Genomic DNA, 23,762 nt, shown 5'->3' on the forward strand with positions numbered 1-23,762 from the left:
CAATACAACAAACTCACTCTTCAAAAAAAGGTGAACTTATATTTACATAACATCAAATATTGTAGTGTATACTTACATTAAACTAACAATAAAGCATCAGAACCTATTATATACGCGAATATTATGAAAAAATATTTTTATTTAGCGAGATGCGAGTCTTGAATCATCAATGCTACTCACTACGCTACAGTGACGACAATTCCTTCAGCTCCCTATTAAAGGATCTTACCACTTGCTAAAAGCTTTAATCGTAGCTGTCTTACTAACTGAAATTTAATTATAACAAATTGTACCAAGGACAATGTGTTTTTCGTGGATCCTCAGTGTCTCGCTACCTTCAAATGGTATACTCTCATAATACGCAAGTTACAGTTAACTGTTTTGCCACGAATATGATGTCTCATTCTTTTATTGTAAAGAATCACGCAGTTAACTACAGGTTTTCGAATGAGTCCCAATTTGCTGGTGCTCAGAAACGACGTATACCGGGTGATAAAAAAGTCAGTATAAATTTGAAAACTTAATAAACCACGGAATAATGTAGATAGTGAGGTAAAAATTGACACACATGCTTGGAATGACATGGGGTTTTATTAGAACAAAAGAAAACAAAACAAAGTATTGCTAGATGCGTGAAAGATCTCTTGCGCGCGTCTTTTGGTGATGATCGTGTGCTCAGTCGCCACTTTCGTCATGCTTGGCCTCCCAGGTCCCCAGACCTCAGTCCGTGCGATTATTGGCTTTGGGGTTACCTGAAGTCGCAAGTGTATCGTGATCGACCGACATCTCTAGGGTTGCTGAAAGACAACATCCGACGCCAATGTCTCACCATAACTCCGGACATGCTTTACAGTGCTGTTCACAACATTATTCCTCGACTACGGCTATTGTTGAGGAATGATGGACATATTGAGCATTTCCTGCAAAGAACATCATCTTTGCTTTGTCTTACTTTGTTATGCTAATTATTGCTATTCTGATCAGAAAGCCATGAGAAGCGCCATCTGTCGGACATTTTATGAACGTTTGTATTTTTTTGGTTGTAATAAAACCTCATGTCATTCCAAGCATGTGTGTCAATTTGTACCTCTCTATCTACATTATTCCGTGATTTATTCAGTTTTCAAATTTATACTGACTTTTTGATCACCCGGTATACGTGTAGGCTTGAAATGAATGCCAAAATGGCGCCTCTCAGTTCTGTGCTGAGGGGAGGTGAACGTATGACGTAGGTGGCGTTGTGACTTCTGATTGGTCAACGCTCAGACGCACGCTCAGCATATCTGACATGCTAGATATCGCTCTGCACGTTCGGAAAGACTCCCGAACGTGCTATTCCACGCTGTGACGTCAGAAACTCGGCACGCTGAACGCTGAACGTTCGGATGCACGGTCCGTGTGACGACGGCTTAAGCATTCAGTTCACGCCTACACGTATATATGTCGTTTCTGATTACCAGCAAATTGAGAATCACTGGAAAACCCGTCTGAAACTGTGTGATTCGTTCCATCAAAGTAATGAGAAACATCATATTCGTGGCAAAAGAATTATTGTAACTTGCATATTATAAGAGTAGGTTATTTGAAGGCAAGGACACACTGAAGATCTACCCAAAACGCATTGTTCCTGGTACCATTTGTTATTGTTAAATTTCAATTAGTAACATAATTGTCTACGATTAACGTTTTTAGCAAGATGTAATACAATAAGACTAGATTTGATGGAGATGTCGTTGGTTTAGAGTAATGAGTAGAGCTACTGTCCAGTAATGAGTTGTTTGTTGTGGTGGTGGTTCGTGCCATGACACATTCAAATGTTTTTTCCCTAACATTCGCGTTTTTATTAGGTTCTGATACTTTATTATTAGTTTAATATAAGTATATACTATAATATTTGATGTAATGTAATTATAAGTTCACTTTTTTTTGAGGGGTGACTTTGTTTGATCGGCTTAATCTACAGGACAGCTTGCGCTACTTTTATAAAGACATTTTGCTCCTTTTTCTTTTACGCTTCGTAATTCACATTTTGCAAAGATTCTGCTACTGGATGGGAACAGTGATCAAGACTGACCTTGGGGTTTTACTAAAACGTGGGAATGATGAAACAATGTTTATCTTATGCGGAGAAGTATTCCAAATTTGTACCGGACTGTTGGTAATGGAACTTTTATAAGCTTATGTCCTTATTGATTGGACACGGTACTTTCGTTTTCGTGGACAATGGAGGAAATGTGCGTTTTAATAGAGCTAACGTGGGAATTTTACGAATGACCGTTGTGTAAACAGTGTGTTTTACGAACTAGAAACATCCCTCAACTGCCACTGGAGGGCGTTGCCATCGCGTATACCACGTTCGGACCCACGTGCCGTATTCACAAGTCGCATCGTTCCTGAGCGTTCAGCAGCACGGTCCGTGTGAGGACGGCTTTAAGGGCGACATCGAGGGCGCCACCCTTTTTCACCGCTGTAGATGAAGGTTGCAGCCACCTGTGGCCCAAATTTCAAGCTTATGGGAGAGAATTAGTTGGTTTCGAAAAAGTGATCCTGTAAGTTTGTTGCGCAGTATAGTACGAGAAACAGGAGGATACACGACGAGATAGGAAACCTATACAGGGTGTTACAAAACGGTACGGCCAAACTTTCAGGAAACATTCCTCACACACAAAGAAAGAAAATATGTTATGTGGACATGTGTCCGGAAACGCTTACTTTCCATGTTAGAGCTCATTTTATTACTTCCCTTCAAATCACATTAATCATGGAATGGAAACACACAGCAACAGAACGTACCAGCGTGACGTCCAAAACTTTGTTACAGGAAATGTTCAAAATGTCCTCCGTTAGCGAGGATACGTGCATCCACCCTCCGTCGCATGGAATCCCTAATGCGCTGATGCAGCCCTGGAGAATGCCGTATTGTATCACAGCCGTCCACAATACGAGAACGAAGAGTCTCTACATTTGGTACCGGGGTTACGTAGACAAGAGCTTTCAAATGCCCCCATAAATGAAAGTCAAGAGGGTTGAGGTCAGGAGAGCGTGGAGGCCATGGAATTGGTCCGTCTCTACCAATCCATCGGTCACCGAATCCGTTGTTGAGAAGCGTTGTTGTACAGCAGCAATTTCTCTGACGCTGATATTAGGGTTATCGTCAACTGCACAGAGAATTGCCTCGTCCATTGCAGGTGTCCTCGTCGTTCTAGGTCTTCCCCAGTCGCGAGTCATAGGCTGGAATGTTCCGTGCTCCCTAAGACGCCGATCAATTGCTTCGAACTCTTCTTGTAGGGACACCTTCGTTCTGGAAATGTGTCTCGATACAAACGTACCGCGCCACGGCTATTGCCCCGTGCTAGTCCATACATCAAATGGGCATCTCCCAACTCCGCATTTGTAAACATTGCACTGACTGCAAAACCACGATCGTGATGAACACTAGCCTGCTGATGCTACGTACTGATGTGCTTGATGCTAGTACTGTACAGCAATGAGTCGCATGTCAACACAAGCACCGAAGTGAACATTACCTTCCTTCAATTGGGCCAACTGGCGGTGAATTGAGGAAGTACAGTACATACTGACGAAACTAAAATGAGCTCTAACATGAAAATCAAGCGTTTCCGGACACATGTCCACATAACATCTTTTCTTTCTTTGTGTGTGAGGAATGTTTCCTGAAAGTTTGGCCGTACCTTTTTGTAACACCCTGTATACGGAAGAAAAGACTGGGCAGGGCACTGCTTTCGGAGAATTAATGAGAAACTCCGAGCTTTGTGAGCCGCCACTTGTTTCGAGCGGCAAGCGGCATCAAGATGCACTGGCTCTAGGAGAGACGCGGGCCAGCTAATAACGGCAGTAGTGGATACGGCAGCCGCTTTGTCCCAGCCCACGCCTTTCTCGTCTTCCTGTGTGCTGCCGGGCTGCACGCCGGCTCCTGACACAGCTCAACTACATGGAGCGCTCTCCACACTGGCGCTGCTTTGTGCCGACTCGACAAAGGAATGCCGGCCGCGCTCCCAGATTACCTGCGGCAACAAGTAATGCGCGTTGCAGGTCACAATGTTTAACATCGCAACGCGAAAATGCCCCCCGTAATGAGTGAACAGAAGTTTCAAAGAGTCCGTCTTCCGTCTGGAGTGAGCCACTTCCTCTGCGCGTATGACAAGGCCTGCATTTTTAATACGGAAACACGGCGGGGCCACGGAGACCGTCAAAGGCTGGATGAGGCTAATACGGGAGAGACGGCGTGTTTTCCGGCTGCTCCTTGGGTTGCGCCTTTAATCTCGGATGCCTTGTGATCTGCCACCGCCGAGGTGGAGATGCGCCATTCATCCGTCTGTGACGTCAGCGTCGACGGCCCCACCAAACACTGCGAGACGTCGCTCTCGTCGTCTTTGGCGCTGCCCTCGTGGTAAGGACGAGACGTCGCAGAATGCGGTCAAATACGTCCGGCCAGGGGTACACCCGAGTCTCTGTCTACGTGAGCACACCGCAGCTACCTAGTGATGTGCGCCGCAAGGGACTTCTACTACCGCTATCGTTTACCTGCTTTTCGACTACATTCGCGACTGGTGCGTGCGAAGAAGACCGTCGGTACATCCGCTTATGGGCTCCAATTTCTCTGGTTTCTCAAAATGTTCAAATGTGTGGGAAATCTTATGGGACTTAACTGCTAAGGTCACCAGTCCCTAAGTTTACACACAACGTAACCTGAATTATCCTAAGGACAAACACACACACACACCCATGCCCGACGGAGGACTCGAACCTCCGCCGGGATCACCCGCACAGTCCATGGCTGCAGAGCCCTAGACCGCTCGGCTAATCCCGCGCGGCTCTGGTTTCTCGCCGTGGTCATTTCGTGATATTTGTGGAAGAAAATAACATCAAAATTTTCCTCAGACGACTGTCAACAGCATCTACAGGGTGGTCCATTGATCGTAACCGGGCCAAATATCTCACGAAATAAGCGTCAAATGAAAAAACTACAAAGAACGAAACTCGCCTAACTTGCCTTGGGACACCAGATGGCGCTATGGTTGGCTCGCTAGATGGCGCTGTCATAGGTCATACAGATATAAACTGCGTTTTTTAAAAATAGGAACCCCCATTCTTTATTAAATATTCGGGTAGTACAAAAAAAAACATGAATGTTTTACTTTGGACCACTTTTATCGCCGTGATAGATGGCACTGTAATAGTCACAAACATATGGCTCACAATTTTTGACGAACGGTTGATAACAGGCATGTTTTTTAAATTAAAATACAGAACGTAAGTACGTTTTAACATTTTATTTCGGTTGTTCCAATGTGATACATGTACCTTTGTCAACTTATCATTCCTCAGAACGCATGCTGTACAGCGTGATTACCTGTAAATACCACATTAATGCAATAAATGCTCAAAATGATGTCCGTGCCCGCATCTCGTAGTCGTGCGGTAGCGTTCTCGCTTCCCACGCCCGGGTTCCCGGGTTCGATTCCCGGCGGGGTCAGGGATTTTCTCTGCCTCGTGATGGCTGAGTGTTGTGAGATGTCCTTAGGTTAGTTAGGTTTAAGTAGTTCTAAGTTCAAGGGACTGATGACCATAGATGTTAAGTCCCATAGTGCTCAGAGCCATTTGAACCATTTGAACCATGATGTCCGTCAACCTCAATGCATTTGCCAATACGTGTAACGACATTCCTCTCAACAGCGAGTAGTTCGCCTTCCGTAATGTTCGCACATGCATTGATAATGCGCTGACGCATGTTGACCGGCGTTGTGTGTGGATCACTATAGCAAATATCCTTCAACCTTCCCCACAGAAAGAAATGGGGGGGCGTCAGATCCGGTGAACGTGCTTCGACGACCAATCCGCCTGTCATGAAATATGCTATTCAATACCGCTTCAACCGCACGCGAGCTATGTGCCGGACATCCATCATGTTGGAAGTACATCGCCATTCTGTCATAAAGTGAAACATTTTGTTCTAACATCGGTAAGAACATTACGTAGGAAATCAGCATACATTGCAACATTTACATTGCCATCGATGAAATGGGGCCAATTACCCTTCCTCCCACAATACCGCACCATACATTAACCAGCCAAGGTCACTGATGTTCCACTTGTCGCAGCCATCGTGGATTTTCCGTTGCCCAATAGTGCATATTATGCCTTTTTATGTTATCGCTGTTACTGAATGACGCTTCGTCTCTAAATAGAACGCGTGCAAAAAATCAATCATCGTCCCGTAATTTCTCTTGTGACCAGTGACAGAACTGTACGCGACGTTCAAAGTCGTCGCCACGCAATTCCTGATGCATGGAAATATGGTACTGGCGCAATCGATGTTGATGTAGTATTCTCAACACCGACGTTTTTGAGATTCCAGATTCTCGAGCAATTTGTCTGCTACTGACGTGCCGATTAGCCGCGACAGCAGCTTAAACTCCTACTTGGGCATCATCATTTGTTGGAGGTCGTGGTTGACGTTTCACATGTGGCTAAACACTTCCTGTTCCTTAAGTAACGTAAATATCGGGCGAAAGGTCCGGACACTTGAATGATGTCGTTCAGGATACGGAGTGGCATACATAGCACACGCCCGTTGGGCATTTTGATCACAATAGCCATACATCAACACGTTATCGACCTTTTCTGCAATTGGTAAACGGTCCATTTTAACACGGGTAATGTATCACCAAGCAAATACCGTCCGCAATGGCGGAATGTTACGTGATACCACGCACTTATACGTTTGTGACTATTACAGCGCCATCTGTCACAAAGCGGAAAAAGAAAAAAGTGGTCCAACTAAAACATTCATGTTTCTTTACGAACTACCCCAATATGTAATAAAAATTGGGGTTCCTATTTTTAAAAACGCAGTTTGTATCCGTTTGACCTATGGCAGCGCCATCTAGCGGGCCAACTATAGCGCTATCTCGTTTCTCCCTTCAAGCTAGACGAGTTCCGTTCCTTGTAGTTTTTTCGTTTGATGCTTATTTCGTGAGATATTTGGCCCGGTCACTGTCCTGTATATACATGGAGCAATGCATCATACACACTGTGCTGTCTTGCAGCACACTTATTCAAATTCGGATTCGATCACTGAACATCCTCATAATGGAAAAATCTGGTGTGACAACTTCACGCCGGCCGCGGTGGTCTCGCGGTTCTAGGCACGTCGGCTTTCGGCCGTGGTCGCGTGCGGACCGGCTCCGCGCGCCGGACAGCGCACCGTAGTTTGTTTACTTCCGCGTCGCGGTATTTCGTGTTGTGTAGCGTCCATTTCTATTGCACCTCATGGCGCACTGTTACCGCCGAGCGACAGTTAAAGTAACATTCCAAGCCGAACATGCTAGACCACGCGCTTTTGAAATTGAGCAATTCATTCGCGAAGAGCTACGTCTGGACCCTCAGGAAGTGATAGGTATTCATTTCTCTATCACTAGCAGCATCGTCTATATTAAGATGACGACGGAGGAAGCGTGTGCTAACGTAGTTCGACAACACGCACGCGGACTCAAGTTCAAACATTCTGACGGGCATATTGGAGAGGTGACGGTCGATCACGCTGGTTTCGGACTTCGAACAATCCGGGTTTTTGAGCTCCCTTTCGAAGTGCCGCAAGATGTGGTCGTCGAAGCTTTCCGACCCTATGGCAATGTTGTGGGGCACATCGCGGAGAAATGGCAGACATTCACGACATACAACGTGTTGAATGGTGTCCGCCAAATCAAAATCGAACTCTCCAAACATGTACCATCCTATCTGCTGATAGGTGGCGTGCGAGCCATCGTTATGTATGATGGCCAGCCGCGGACGTGTGCCGGTTGCGGACAGGAGGGCCATGTTCGGTCAGAATGTCTCCGCCGACGTTTGCTCCAGGTCCCGACCAGTGACTCAGCTCCCAAAGTGACGGCCGCTTCTTTACCAGATAGCTACGCCACAGCCGTACGCAGCCCCGATGCGTCACTTCAGGAAGCACCTCTTCTCCACCCGGCACTCCCCACTGGAAATGACGGTGCTGCCATGGCCTCACCGGCACCATCTCCTCTGACGGCTACGACACCACCAACTCTCCAGAGCTCGATGGACATCGACGCGAATCCGGTGCCTACCTCTGCTTTTCTTCAGACTGGCGCGACCTCGGACATCGAACATCCACATTCTGATTCAGAACAGCACGTCCGAAAGCAACGGTCGCCCAGAAAACGGAAGAAGAGGAGTCAAACGCCATCTGACGACACACTTCTTCATGTGGCATCACAGGCAGTGGAGCTGATACACGACAGTGATCTCCCTTCGAGCGTTCTGACGACAGGAGAGGCTGCTCCTGATGTCCCATCTGAAGAACGATCTCACACGAATATGACGGATTCCAAGGAGGGTGCCTCCCTGGACCCCACTACAGCAGCGTCGCTACAACTCGCCCTCGAGGAGTGTGACAGTCGCTCACCGTCTGTTCCAGTCTCCTGGGCTGATGATATCGACGAAGGAGCAGTTCGAGATGGTGGTCCTCCCATCAGGCAGTGCCCCATGGAGGTGCCTGACCCACCTTCCAGCCAGTGATTACGACAACGGTGACTACGTCAGATGTTACACGCCAGCCAGACCTCTGCCGGAACATCTGTGCCAATGGTGGGAGCACGCCCCCAACATTACCGCATAGTGACGATGAATCTGGCCACCATTCGGGCCCCCCATAAACTGGCAATGTTCCGTGAGACCATTTATGCTGCTGATGTCGACATTGCCCTCCTCCAAGAAGTGTTTGTCGCCGATTTCCATGCCCCCACTGGCTACGTGGCACACATCTCCCATGCTTCTGACAACGGTAGTGGAGTTGCCATCCTCCTCCGTTCTGGACTCCCTGCTGAAGATGTAGTGTACCTTGCTAATGCTAGGGGTATGGCTCTCACGCTGTTCGGCGTCCGTATCCTCAATGTATATGCGCCGTCCGGCTCCAGTCGACGTCGTGATCAACACACTTTCTTTGCTGACGAGGTAACGCCGCTGTTTGAGGGTCCCCTAGATGATATGGTCCTCGGTGGCGATTTCAACTCCACGCAAAGGCCTGAAGATCAATTACCGCATCATTCCCCTTGTGCGGCCCTCTCCGTCATCATCGACAGACTCCAGCTTGTTGACACATGGACAAAGGTGCATGGCACCCGTGCAGGTTTCACATATTATACGGCGCATTCATCTAGTCGTCTCGATCGTATATACCTCACACGTTCCCTTGCTGCCGACACTCGACATGCCGAAGTATGGCCTCTGGCTTTCTCTGACCATGACGCCTACATCTGCGATGTCGTCCTCGCCCGCCAACAAGTGTGGCACAGCCGCGGCTTGTGGAAATTCAACGTTTCCCACCTGACTGTCCCTGACTGCCGACGAATCGTTGAGGATGCGTGGGCCCTCTGTCATCGTCGTCGCCCCGCCTACGCATCCACCTTATCGTGGTGGGTATCATGCGCGAAACCAGCTCTGCGCAGGGCGCTGATAGGATATGGCAAAGACTTCAAAGCCTGGCAAGCGAGCACCATGGACTTTTATTATGCAGTCCTTCGTGACTGCACTTCGATGGCCTTCTCTCCTGATCGTCAGATGATGGTGCATCGTGCTAAAGCGCAGATCACTTCCCTCACGCGACGGCGCTTAGAAGGGACTCTTGTCAGATCCTGCACCCGTGACCATATGCCTCATGAAACGCCATCGATGTACCACCTTCTCAGGGAACGCCGACGTCGTCGTCGAACCCTCATCCACGATCTCACAGATGCGGAAGGACGACGACACACTACGCAATGCGACATTGGTCACGCTTTCTATTCTCATTTCCGTCAACTGTTCGCTGCCGTCCCTCATCCCCCGACCTTAATTGAGGAGGTGGCAGCAATGACTGTCAACACCATGCCAGAGGATGTGGCTCAAGAACTTCAGGAACAAGTGACCTCTGATGAAGTCCTAGATGCTATCAAGGTGGGGGCTGCCAACAAGTCCCCTGGACCTGACGGCCTCCCCCTCGACTTTTACAAGTATTTTAGCTACCTTTTGTTACCTGCTTGGACGTCCATCTGTCGTGAATTGATGTCACCCACAACGATGATCCCAGACACCTTCCTTGATGGGGTCATCATCCTGGTCCCTAAGCCACATGGGCGATCACGGATCTGTGATTACCGGCCCATCACTCTACTCAACAGTGACATGAAAATTTTCACCCGTTTGTTGGCCTCACGCCTCAAGAAGGCAGCAAGATCCGTCACCTCCCTTGATCAGACTTCGTTGGGCGGTGACAACAACATCCATACGGCCCTTTGCCGTTATAGGGACATGATTGCGCTCGCGCGCTCGCGACATTTACCTGGCGCATTGGCATCGCTTGACTTCCGTCAAGCTTTCGACCGTGTCGACCATACTTTTCTGAAATCGGTCCTCCAACACATGGGTTTTCCGGTTCGTACAATCACCGTGGTAATGCGGCTCTTGAGCGGCGCAACTTCAAGAATACTCTGTAATGGTCGCCTCACCGCGCCTCTAGCGATCGAGCGCTCTGTCCGACAGGGATGCCCACTTTCCACGATACTGTATGCTTTGGCATTAGAGCCCCTCCTACAGGGGCTTCGCCAACGCCTGGTGGGCCTGACATTGCATGGGCTCCGCTTCTGTTGTACAGCCTATGCTGACGATCTAGTCCTCTACCTCCGCAATGAAGACGATGTTCGCGCTGCTCTGACTTGGGTGACGACTTATGGGGAGGCATCGGGCAGTTCTCTTAACATTTCCAAATCGAAGGTTCTGCTCATTGGTGAGGGTCTACCAGAAAGATCTGTCGCTCCTCTAAGTGTGGCCACCAGCCTCCGCTGTTTGGGCATTGATTTTATGAATGACCTCCGTCGCTCAGCGGCAACCAACGGTCGACGTCTCCTACAAACGATCAGGGCTGGCCTTGTGGACCACCGGCTTCGATCCCTCGACATTATATAGCGCGCGCAATACGTGAATGTTTATCACGCCTCACGCACCCCCCATGTGGCACAAGTGTTCCCGGTTCCGATTACCCTCGCACGTCGTATGTTGATGGCGATGGGATCCTTTGTCTGTGCCGGGATGTTATTTAAAGTTCAATATTCCTCCCTTGCCCTCCTGCGGGAGCGTGGTGGAGTGGGCTTATTCCATGTGCCAGACAGAGTTACCGCACTTTTTGTTAGCTCCCAACTGAAAGTCTGGCGTCGCTGCCCGACGAGCCTGACCGGACTGCTTTTGCGTGAATACGCACCAGTCTCCATGTCAGCCCCGGTCATGTTATCCGACATTCCACCCCCCTTTTATCACTTTCGGTACTTCTTCTTTGAAATCAGTTACATTCTGCACTCCTTACCCCTTCTCCGTATACTCCAGACAAAGACTGTATACGACACCTTACAAATGTGTCAAACCCCCAACCCCATTGAACACAAGTTTCCCCAGATCATATGGCGCCGTGTGTGGAAAGCAGTGCATGCTGGTTACCTCGACACCAGCGTTCAGTCCACCTGGTATATCACCGTCAATGGCAAACAGGTCAACCAGTCTCGTTTGCACCGCATCCGCCTTGCTGACACACCACTCTGTGTTCACTGTGGTGTAGAGGACACGGACGCTCATCGGTTCTTATGTGGTCCGTCTGCTGACGTCTGGAGGCTCGCGCAGCGTATCCTGGCTTTCCTCACCCGACAGCCGCCTGCTCAGATTACTTTCCTGACGCTTCTATTCCCGGATGTGATTCATTACCCCACAACAAAAACTAATGCCGTGAATTGGATACGCGGTCATACAGTCCGCTACCTTTTTGGGCCCGATGAGAAATCAGAACTAGGTTATTGGACGTACCTTAACGATCGACATTGTGCACTTGTTCGCAACCCCAGATACAAGCAGTTCTTTTCCAATTTTCTACGGAGCGCCTTTCATGACCCGCCTTCCAGCTGGAACGTCCAAGCCATGAGATGCTGATGCTTTTTTTGCCGATATGATGTTCTGAACGTACTACACACGGAATCCCCACTAAAATTTCCAGAAGACACGTTTGGATGTTCCGCCAATCAGACGGCGCAAGCGACTCCTAGAATTCTGGTGCAACGACTGCCATAATACAAAAAAAAAAAAAAAAAATGAATAAATAAAAACATACATACAAAAAAAAACAAAGAAAAATAAAGAAAACAAAAATGCAATACAATAAACTAAAAACAAAAAAAAGTTCCTGTTCACAACAAATTTCATTTTTTTATCGCTACTCTCTATGTCTCTTCCCCCCTACTTTCTTCCTTTCCTACACCTTTGCAGTAATAGGTTAGTTGTTTTGGAATAGGTGTAGATAGGTGCCAACGCCTGAAGAGGTGCATTTAATTTTATTTTTTTGTTAGAATACAAGTGGCGGTGGCAAATAGACATTTTTTTGTAGTTTTTCCTTTCCTGTCCAGATTAAAGAAAAAAAAAAAAAGGCACGCAGTCCGGAACCGTGCGACTGCTACGGTCGCAGGTTCGAATCCTGCCTCGGCAATGAATGTGTGTGATGTCCTTAGGTTAGTTAGGTTTAAGTAGTTCTAAGTTCTAGGGGACTAATGACCACAGCAGTTGAGTCCCATAGGGCTCAGAGCCATTTTTTTGACAACTTCACATGACATACATGCTATTTAACCAGAAAAGCGTACGTCATAGCTCACTTGCAAACGCCATAAAAAGATACTTAACTCCATAATATCGGCTGAATCAAACATAAAACATTGAAAACAAGAGAATATGTAACAGCAGTAAGTGCAGAGCACCATTGCTCATGCTCTGTAGAGGCGACCAGCGACCTAGCGTGGCAAAAATGTGATTCACCCGAAGAGCCGACACGTTTCCACTGATCGATGCTCCCGTGCCCTCTGCAATCGTAATTGATGATGTCGTTGGGTCAACATGTGAACACGTAGTGGAGCTCCGCTGCGGTTCTCCATGTTCAACAATGTACGAAGAACGGTGTGCACCTTCAATGTGCTCTTTCGGCAGAGGTGCCACAGATCAACTTCTATCCCACTTTAAAGAGCAGACAAGCTGCCGAACCCCACGTTCTGCGTGAAGACTGATGGACTCCCTACCATTTAGCCACAAGTGCTAGTTTCGCTGTCCTCTACCTCTTTCCGTAGATGCTCACGACAATAGCACGTCAACATTCGACAAGTTTCACCGTTTTAGAGACACCTGTTCACAGGCTATGCATAATAATAATTTGTCCTTTGTCAAAGTCGCTTATCTGAATGGATTTTCCACTTTTCAGCCCATACCTTCGCTAGGGTGATACCCCTTCCATGTCTGCTCCACTTGCATACTTTTGTTACCGCGTCACGTGCCCGCAAGGGCAGCAGACGGCATCCGACGTCGCCGTGGGCAGTGGTCATAATATTTCGGCTTATCAGTGTAAATACTTGCTGACGATCCAAATATACTGATAATGGGTCCAAACTCAACCTTAGCAGTTCACATTATAGTTACACAAGCCCGTACATGGCTCACAGTTAACTGTTTAAATCTTAATCTGACAAAGATTCATATTACGCGATTTCACGCTACCAATAATTACCTGTTAGCAGCGTAAGCAGACCTCAATAGTCATTCAGTAAATGAAACACAGTTAAAATTTCTTGGTGTACAATTACATAATAAGTGAAAATAGCATCAACACATAAGCAGAGGCATCAGAAACCTCAGTTCCGCGTCCTTTGCTTGCTTTGTTGTGTCCATATAAAGACAAGACTGTTCGGTCATTTTACTTTTTTAACTCTCCGTCGTCTTATGGAATTATCCTCTGGGGCAGTGTATCCAAAATTAAGAATTTATTCAGCGGGAGAGAGAAGAAAAATATTTTGTAAAATAGATAGCCATATACCTTGCAGAAGCCTTTTTAAAAATCTTGGGATTCTTACACTCATTTACCAATAAATTTACTCCTTAATGCTTTTTATTACTGACAACAAAAATCAGAGTTCAAAATGGTTCAAATGGCTCTAAGCACTATGAGACTTAACATCTGAGGTCATCAGTCCCCTAAACCTAGAACTACTTAAACCTAACTAACCTAAGGACATCACACACTTCCATGTCCGAGGCAGGATTCGAACCAGCAGCAGCGCGTTTCTGGACTGAAGCGCCTAGAACCGCTCGTCCACAGCCGCCGGCACTTTCAGTTGATAAGTGATTTGCACAGTTACAATACAGGACACAAAAATAAATTGAGAATTGCAACTAATTAAAAAAACATATTGAAAACGTACTTCGTTAGCCAGTCGTCGTACAAATTAGCTAACTATCCACATTCAAGGAAAATTTGTGGTAAGGTCTTATGGGAGCAAACTGCTGAGGCCATCAGCCCCTAAGCTTACACACTAATTAATCTAACTTAAAGTAACTTACTCTAAGGACAAGACACACACCCATGCCCGAGGGAGGACTCGAACCTCCGTGACAAGGCGCCCGTGACCGCTCGGGTACCCTACGCTGCGCTTGACACAATAACGCCATTTAAATATCGGGGGTAACGTTATGTGAGGACTGTGGTCGGGAAACCTAATGGTCGAGTTCGGTTTATTGAGAGAATTCTAGGTCAGTGTGTTCCGTCGGCAAAGGAGGCCGCATTTAGAACACCTCTTGCCCTTTTTTACTATGTGGCGTAAAATACTATGATTACGACCCAGCATTTGCTTCTCTTGGAAAGTATCATCTACGTCTGTAAACATCATTGTTGCCAAGTAAGTACTAAACCTGCAGGACATAAACGAAATATATTTAGTATGAGGGAGTAAGCGGCAGCACCTTCCAAAGTAACAGTGTCCTTTCTAATTTTTGTGACTGCACATAGATGGCATAAGCGTGAGTAGCATTAAGCAGTGTAGTGATAGACTATAGTTAATTCAGAATGCATATTAATTTCTACGTCTTCCTTGTATTTTATGAATGCATACCATGGCTATTTCGACATGCCTGAAGGTTCCCCTTTCTATGGGACACGACGAATGAGTGAATTGCACATATACTGTTCCAATGCGTGTTTGTAAAAACCAGGAAGTGTGTTATTTTTGTCCATATCACAGCGGGTTACAGTGAAATTGCTATGTTAGAGAATATGCAAACGACTCGCCCACACCGCACGCCTACTGCGGCAGTAACGCAAATTAAGTTGGCGCGTATCTGCTGCTATGGGAGTCCCTGCAGCTAGCGTGAGCCGTTATAAAGCGCGTCCTTTCCGCACCAAGGTTTGACAATGGCGGAGCATATGCCGCGGAGAGCTGTATTAATCATAACTGCGACCGCAGCGCAGAGCAGCCAGCCCCGGCGGCTTCATTTATTTTTTTGCGCCCGCCGGCTTGCGCCGCGTGCAATAACAATGCAAATGGCGGATCTCCGGCACAACAGACTGCCGCAAACACGGGCCGGACAAAAGCCCGCGCATTTGAAATTCAATCTGCGAATCAATTTGGCATCGCGGAGCGCCGCGGCGTCAGAAGCGGCCGGCGCTCTGTGTGTGTGTGTGTGTGTGTGTGTGTAGACGTCCTAGTGACCACCTCCTGCTCTGAGACACACATCTTTGTCATTCAGAGGATGGAATGAAAGCCTGTTCCGGAGAGCATCGTTCCTTTGCTCTTCCTGAGTGTTTACTGCAGGTATGTAACTTCACATACAGGCTCCTCGGCGACGAACGTGAATACCCACAAACTTAACAACAGTTACTAAAATATATATTTTGAATTTAAATTAGGTATATACCAGAATGAAAAACGCTCCTAACAAAACACAAAAAAGGCGAATATGTCCTGGGCGGAGTCAGGGATGTAAAAGAAAGGTCCTAGCTCTTCGACATATCTGGCAGCTTCAAACACACTTAAAACATCTTGGCTTATTCGGGCTTTTTTACTTGTTAGTACAAGTACCCATGTCATCTAATGCATCGTGTCAAGTAAAGTTCAAATGGTTCAAATGGCTCTGAGCACTATGGGACTTAACTGCTGAGGTCATCAGTCCCCTAGAACTTAGAACTACTTAAACATAACTAACCTAAGGACATCACACACATTCATGCCCGAGGCAGGATTCGAACCTGCGACCGTAGGACTGTAGCGCCTAGAACCGCACGGCCACTCTGACGGCTCAAGCAGAGTGATATATGGTGACATGTTATATAACATGACACATGCTATGGTGCTACAGAACATGACGATTGTCATTTCCTGTAATATGACAAAATGGGTCATTAAAGTTTAGGATGCATGCATCCCCACTACTTCCTATTGTAGATGCACCTCACACTCTAGAAGCACATGAAAAATGTTCAAATATGTTTGAAATCTTACGGGACTTAATTGCTAAGGTCATCAGTCCCTAAGCTACTTAACCTAAATTATCCTAAGAACAAACACACACACCCATGTCCGAGGGAGGACTCGAACCTCCTCCGGGACCAGCCACACAGTGAAGCACATGAATTGTTGTCTGTTTGTTCTTCTACTTTTCAGTATACATCTAACGGGGTTAGGTTTGTGGGAGAAGTGGTCCCTCCAGAAACCAAAAAATTGTTCTAGCGTCCTTCCTCCCCCCCCCCCCCCCCCACTTTAGGAACAAATCCACCCTCAGAAATTATGTCCCCTAATAAAAACTTTTCTAGTTATTACATATATGCTCTTACGCCATATATTATACATTGTTCACTATGGCCGGCAAATCTTCTGGATTTTGAGCACATGATCAGGGACTTTACCCTAGAAACTACAAGATGCAGATGTGCCAACACCTTGGAGCTAAGAGAGTTCAGTGCGCTGGATTCGTATAAAAAGCGCGATCATATCAAGATGTCTTGATTTAAATGCCGTTGAAGCTGCCAGATAAGTCAAAAAGCTAGTCCATTTCTTTTACGTCCCTAACTCTGCCCAGGACATATTCGCGTTTTTTGTGCTGTACTAAGAGTATTTTTGCTTCTGTTTTCCAACTTTTACTCTACCATATTTTTGACATTAGATCGCCATAACTTAGCAACTGATGTACATTTTTGTTGTCTCGGGCGACGACTGATCCGGCATAGGTTTTTACATGTCTTTCGGACCAAGTTGCTTATATCGTGGCGGGACAGATAAAGCTTTCACAAAACAACAGGACGAACGTTAATTACATGCACTAGTCTGTCTCGTTAGAAAATTTGAACCGGGTCTAAGTCTAAAAGATAAAAGTGGCGCGCGTAAAGAAACTCACAAAACATGTTTTTGCACGTAAAATCCCAATGAAACTAAATTTCTGGAAGAGAGTTTTCAATTTTATCGTAAGTAAGCATGTTTTATTCACTTTAAATCGTTTCGGCACATTCAGTTCACGTAAGAACGAATTTTACGTGCTGCATTTAGCGCGACTTTAAATTATCTTATTTCGGTAAAGGATAACGATTATTGGATAAAAAATCAGTTTTGACTTTACATATTTATTTGTCTTCGTGCACAGTCTCAAGCGATTCGTTTACGTTTAGAGTATAGAAGTGGCACGCTACGAATATCTCCCAGAAAAAAACATGTTTTTTGCAAGTAAAATCCAAACGAAGCAAGATTTTTTTTTCAATCTGTAAAAACTTACCTTAGACCTAGGTCCGTGGACAAAATTTGAACCATCAGTCTCGCTCCAGTCCCGATTCATTTAAGGGTGAGTGTTTTTGCACATAGAATCCATATAACGTAGCACATGCCATTCTCTGAGCATTAAATTCAGCTCAATTAAAATCTTTTTCCAAAGGAATTAATCGTTTCGCACTATCTGCCTGGGAACGAGCTCCGGTTCGTCGTACAAACCTTACTTAATATACTGCAATATAGCTACTTATTAAGTCATGTTTTTAGCTCAAATAGGAACCGCCAAGGCCCCCCCAAAGCGTAATTCTACGTGTAGCCTTTTCATACATATTTGTTAAACATATACGTGCTTTAATGTCGACCGACTCTATGCTCAAGAGACTTTAAACTTCCTTCATTTCGATGTACGTACAGAATTTTTTAAAAAAATGTTATAAGAATGTTTGGTATTACGTACCTTCCTTTTTGCCTGAACAGCCGTTTCTCCAGATGACGTGAGCACTTCCTGTAGATTCTGTCCACTCCTGAAAAAAAAAAATTTCTTGGCAATTGAAGAATTACAAGGAAAATAGATAATTTATGCATTTATTTGCATTGTAAACTGCAGTAATTATAATGTAACAAACAATGTGTTCTTCGGCAACTCACACGCTAATACATCGTTTCTTCAATAAATGATATGCAAGAAAACACATCAGATCCAGAATATTAATCAATCAAAAAGGGGAAAATTTATTCAAATAAACATTTTACTGTAACTGTGTCAACTTACAGATATTTCAAGAGAAAATCTCGATTTCACTATTTCACTTACAATCTCTATTACACCGGTGATGTTTAAAAAGACATTGCTGTATGTCTTATAGTGCTGTAAGCAGTTCATCACATCTGGTGACGGTACGTGCACTAATTAAAATGCTCATATATCACACAGACTTGTAACCGGAAGATTTGTCTTGGATGGCCTTATCTGGTGCCTTAATACTGAGGTATTCAGTTACAACGACGTCTAAAATTTATGCGTATCGCTGAAGGATAAGAATAACTCCAGACTTTAATAAAATTGAACACCTGCAGCCGTCCTTTAGATGTTGTTTTTTATACAGATACCAGTTTCGGTGATTCAATACACCATCCTCAGGCCTTAAATGACGGTGAGGGGGTGAACTGCCATCGCATACACAACGACATCAGTGGTCAACATCAGTGAACTGGTTTCTATAGACTGTAACAGCGATGTTGTGTCTCCAAGCGTCAGTCGGTAGTTGATGGGTGCAGACACAACATCGCTGTTACAGTCTACAGAAACCAGTTCATTGATGTTGACCACTGATGTCATCGTGTTTGCGAAGGGAGGCCCCCGCATCGGCATTTAAGGCCTGAAGATGGCGTACTGAATCACCAAAATTGGTAGCAGTATAATAAACAACGTCGACAGGACGGCTGCAGGTGTTCCATTTTATTACATACAAGCTAACAATTGTTGAACCGCATGAAATAAAATCGTCATAACTGAACCGTTTACGTTAGGACGTTCAAACTGCACGGTTATCTGCAGGGCATGAAGGGAATTAGTATGCGTCGTATGGTTTGGTTTAGCGACGAAACCCACTTTCATTTCTATGTGTCCGTCAGTAAGCAAAATTGGCGCAATTGGGGGACTGAGAAACCACATTTCGCGATCGAGAAGTCTTTTCACCCTCAACAGGTGACTGTGTGCTGTGCAATGTCCAGTCACGGAATAATTGGTGCGATATTCCTTGATGGCCCGGTGACTACCGAACCGTACGTAAATGTTTTGGAAGATGATTTCATCCCCGTTATACAAAGTGACCCTGATTTCGGCAAGATGATGTTCATACAAGACGGAGCTTGACCCCATCGAAGTGCGAGAGCGTTTGATGTCCTGGAGGGGCCTTCTGGGGACCGCGTTCTGCCTCTGGGGTACCCAGAGGCCACTGGCATGGTTCTCGATTGGCCGCCATATTCTGTGGATATGAACGCATGTTACTCCTTTTTGTGGGGCTATATTAAAGACAAGGTGTACAGTAATAACCACTAAACCGTTTCCGAGTTGAAAACAGCCATTCAACAGGGCATCCACACAGCATCGATGTTCAGACACTTCAGCGGGTCATGCAGAATTTCTTTATTCGTCTACGCAACATTGTCGCCAATGATGGTAGGCATATCGAACACGTCATAACCTAAATTCGAATATCTGTAGTGACATTTACATATTGAATAAAGTGTGTACACGTCGTAGTTTGTAACAAATTTACGTTCATCAACAGGAATGTTAAGAAAGTAGTGAAATTTTTGATAAAAGGAAACGGGAATGATTGAATCTATGAATAAAGATCATATTAGGAGTAGTGACAAAAGGAAAACAAGAAAATGGGAAAGACTACGTTTTTGTAATTTCCTTACTATTGCACTCTAAACTGATTGACATGCAGTAAGTGTTACCAGACTTAGCGGCACGTTGATAGGTACTGCGAGAAGCAGACAGTAAAGGTCAAAGTTCGAAGTATTTGCGATGAAATAGCGTACTCTGTATCCCTAAAGCGATTTCATTATTTTGACGCCTTCTTTCGCTATTTTCTGTATCACACAATGTATTACATAAACAACTTTGAAGAAAAAGATGCATCTACATCTATATTCTGCAAACCAGAATGAAGTGCACGGCAGTGAGTACTTACCACTGTGCTACACAATAGGGTTGCCATTTACGTATGGAGCGCCGGCAGAACTACAGTTTAAAAGCATCTGTGTGCGCGCGGCAGTGTGTCTAATCTTACCTTCACGGTCGCTACGGGAGCAACACTTAGGATATTGTATAATATTACTAGATTTCTCGCTTAAAACTAACTCTTGAAACGTCGTAAGTACGCTTTCGAGGGACAGATTGTGTCCGTCTGCAAGAGTCTGCCAGCTCAGGTATCAAAGTAGCTATTTTACATGCAATGTACAATGAATAAGCGTTAATTATTACTAGTACAAACGAATAAACTGAAACAGCTCATCATAAAAATACTATGGAAATGGAAATTCTATTAGCAAAGGCACTCACATCGGTCGTCTGCTGCCATAGCCCATTAACGTCAAATTTCGCCGCACAGTCCTAACGAATACGTCCGTCGTATGTCCCACATCTTTTTCTGCGGTTATTTCAGGCAGTATTGCTTGTCTGTTAGCAGTGAAAACTCTACGCAAACGCCGCTGCTTTCGGTCGTTATGTGAAGGCTGTAGGCCACTGCAGTGTCCGGGGTGAGAGGTAAATCCTGAAATTTGGCACTCTCGACACACTCTTCGAAATGGAATGTCCCTTACCTCTAGTTCCAACTACCTCCATTCCGCGTTCAAAGTCTGTTAATTCCAGTGGTGAAGCCGTAATCACGTTGGAAACTATTTCACCTGAATCGCCTCAGTAAAAACGACTGCTCTGCCAATGAACTGCCTTTTACAAGGTGCGACAATAAAGTAATGAGACTGATTTTCTTTGCAAGACGTGGCAACCCTGGAGGCTTGCGTAGGCATAATATCTATGACCTTGGAGTATAAGCTGCTTCTAGTCCAAGCGGCACATCGATGCAACTGCTAGGTCGTGAGTTGTGCTGTAATAACTTAACACATTTTTGTGTCTCTCGTTACAGAAATGGAACCGCAGAATATTGTGCAACGGTATGCCATTTCTTTTTGCGTTAAATTGGGTGAAAACGCGACGACAACTTTCGGAAAGCTTCAGAAGGCTTTTGGAGAGGAGGTTATGTCAAGAGCTCAAGTGTTTCGTTGGCACAAAATGTTTAGTGAAGGCAGAACGAATGTTAAAGATGAAGACCGCAGTGTACGACCGTTAACCTCACGGACGAATGTCAATTTGGCCAGCGTGCGCGAACTGGTACGATCTGATCGAAGATTATCTGTGAAAATGATTGCAGAAGAACTGAACATCAAACCGAGAAACGGTTCTTCTAATAATAACTGAAGATATGATAATTGGATTCTGCATCACGATAATGCGCCACCCCATGCTGCTCTGCCAGTACCGCAATTTTTAACCTCAAAACAAATATCGGTACTACCACAGCCACCTTATTCATCAGATATTGCTCTGTGCGACTTTTTTCTATTTCCAAGAGACAGAACGCCGGTCAAGGGACACCATTTTCAAACAACACAAGATGTTCAAAAAGCTGTGACGAGGGTCTTTGAGAATATTATAGAAGATGAGTTCCAGGAATGTCACCATCAATGACAGAAGCGCTGGAAAGAATGTGTGCAATCAGAAGGGAATTACTTTGAAGGAGAGAACACTAAACTTGACTAAAACAAAATTTTTTTCACATCAGTCTCATTACTTTATTGTCGCACCTCGTATACCTTGTGTGAGTGATACTACCGCCATCTGTACATGTGCATGTCGCTATCCCATGACCTTTGTCACCTCAGCGTAAATAATGCGCGCTTGAAAAGTGGGCAAACTGGTTTGAAGAGTTCAGCTCTGTCTATGGATCGTCCAGCGCAGTGCAGCAGTGGCCAACTTATGACGCCTCTTTCAATTGCCGCAATAGCCATGTCAGAAGTGATATGCCGTTCTGGTCTCACGTCACCACAAACAATTTTTTTATGAATTTCAGAGCTGGACATGTACAGTTTCAGCTAACAGGACGTCCAGTTACTTGCGACTAAAAACTTAAATATTAATTTCAGATCATTAGTTCCTTATATGAAAGTAAACAGTTTCACCTGAAACAGATATTGTCCCAGTTCATCAACATTACTGGCTGGAGGGTTGTATGAACGTATAAATCGCATTGCAGATACGTTCTACGGGTGAAAAATCAAGAAGCTGTGCAGGCCAACAAAGAGTCCGTATATTCCTCGAGGTGTTTGAACAGTAAACAGGATATGCCATTACCCTGCCGAAATACGCAGTTTCTGACCGTGGAGATGAAGGGTAGAACAACAAGGTTTGCTAGCGAGCATTCAGTCTCCCTTCAACAATTACTGAATCAGTCGTGTTGTATCTAACAACAGCCCACACCATGATGCCAGCGGGTGGAGAATTATGGCTCTCCAGTATCACTGCTTTCGGATTGTCGTCTATGGGCACCACAAGAAGAAGCGAGACTCATCACAGAATGCCACTCAAAATACCAGCACAAGTCTTTGTTGTCTGTGATTTAGTCTTGGCGGTGAACGACGCGTGGCAGCTCGAAATTTCAACCCAGACTTCAGTAATCTGTTGCCGGCCGTTCGTGGTGACACTACCTGCAACCTCTGTTCTGATTCCAGCCATTGCCATCCGTCTATTCCTGAGAACCAGTCGACAAATCCTACGGTGTTCTTGTGATGTAGTCTTTCTGGATTTACAAGGGTCTACTCTTCTCTCATTTTGGTCTAACACTGCCCAAGAGTGTAGTGGCATCGGCTGGTAAACCCTAGACGCCCTGCCTCCACATCCTGGACATGGTGGCTTGGTGGCTGCAAGCCCGTCCCGGTCTGGCTCTTAATCTGTTCTATCCATCTCCACGGTGCCCGTCCTCTTAAGTTCTCAGCGGCCGCCTTTTTCCTGTCATTTTCATTGCCTCTTGGGTTCTAGGAATTTCATCCAAAACATTTGAACTGATTTTGGTTGGCAAGAGTCGACAACTTTGTTCTGAGCCGAGCCTCCTCACGATAGATTCATTGATCAAACTGCTGTTTCTAGTATTCTAAGTTATCTTCTATAACACTACAAATAAAGAGTATCAACCCTGCGACGATCCACCGTCTTCATCGTTCGAATTTCCGCTGCATAGTTCACGATAGGTAAGATTACAGTTTGGAAGGGAGTAGGCTTCGTCTTGGCAGTGATGGAGGTATCCTACCAGTTGCGAGCAAGCTTTGCTGTAGAATTTCTCGCAATCTAGCTCCGCCTACGGATCTCAGGCTCGAAATCTACAGTATCAGTGACAACACATCCTAAATACTCGAAGCAACTGAAGACCTCGTACCCAGCGATTCTTGTGATGGCAGGTCTGTTTTCATTGAGGAGATCTGCAGTCATCACTTTGGTCTTTGTGTTGTTGATTTAAAGACCACATTATTCATACCACACTAATTCACTAATTTCTTGAGTCCATCACA

The 23,762-nt window shown here is 45.5% G+C and overlaps 1 protein-coding gene across 1 annotated transcript in view; it reads right to left on the reverse strand.

The window, feature by feature from the left end:
* The window catches only part of LOC126355669 (frizzled-5-like), a 1,025,468-nt gene that overhangs the window by 279,770 nt on the left and 721,936 nt on the right, over positions 1-23,762 (reverse strand). Inside the window, exon 4 of the mRNA XM_050006033.1 lies at positions 18,085-18,151. Coding sequence (XP_049861990.1) covers positions 18,085-18,151 — 67 coding nt within the window. The remainder of the gene's footprint in view (positions 1-18,084; positions 18,152-23,762) is intronic.

This window comes from Schistocerca gregaria, chromosome 3, assembly GCF_023897955.1.
Source record: "Schistocerca gregaria isolate iqSchGreg1 chromosome 3, iqSchGreg1.2, whole genome shotgun sequence".
In the NCBI taxonomy this organism is placed as follows: domain Eukaryota; kingdom Metazoa; phylum Arthropoda; class Insecta; order Orthoptera; family Acrididae; genus Schistocerca; species Schistocerca gregaria.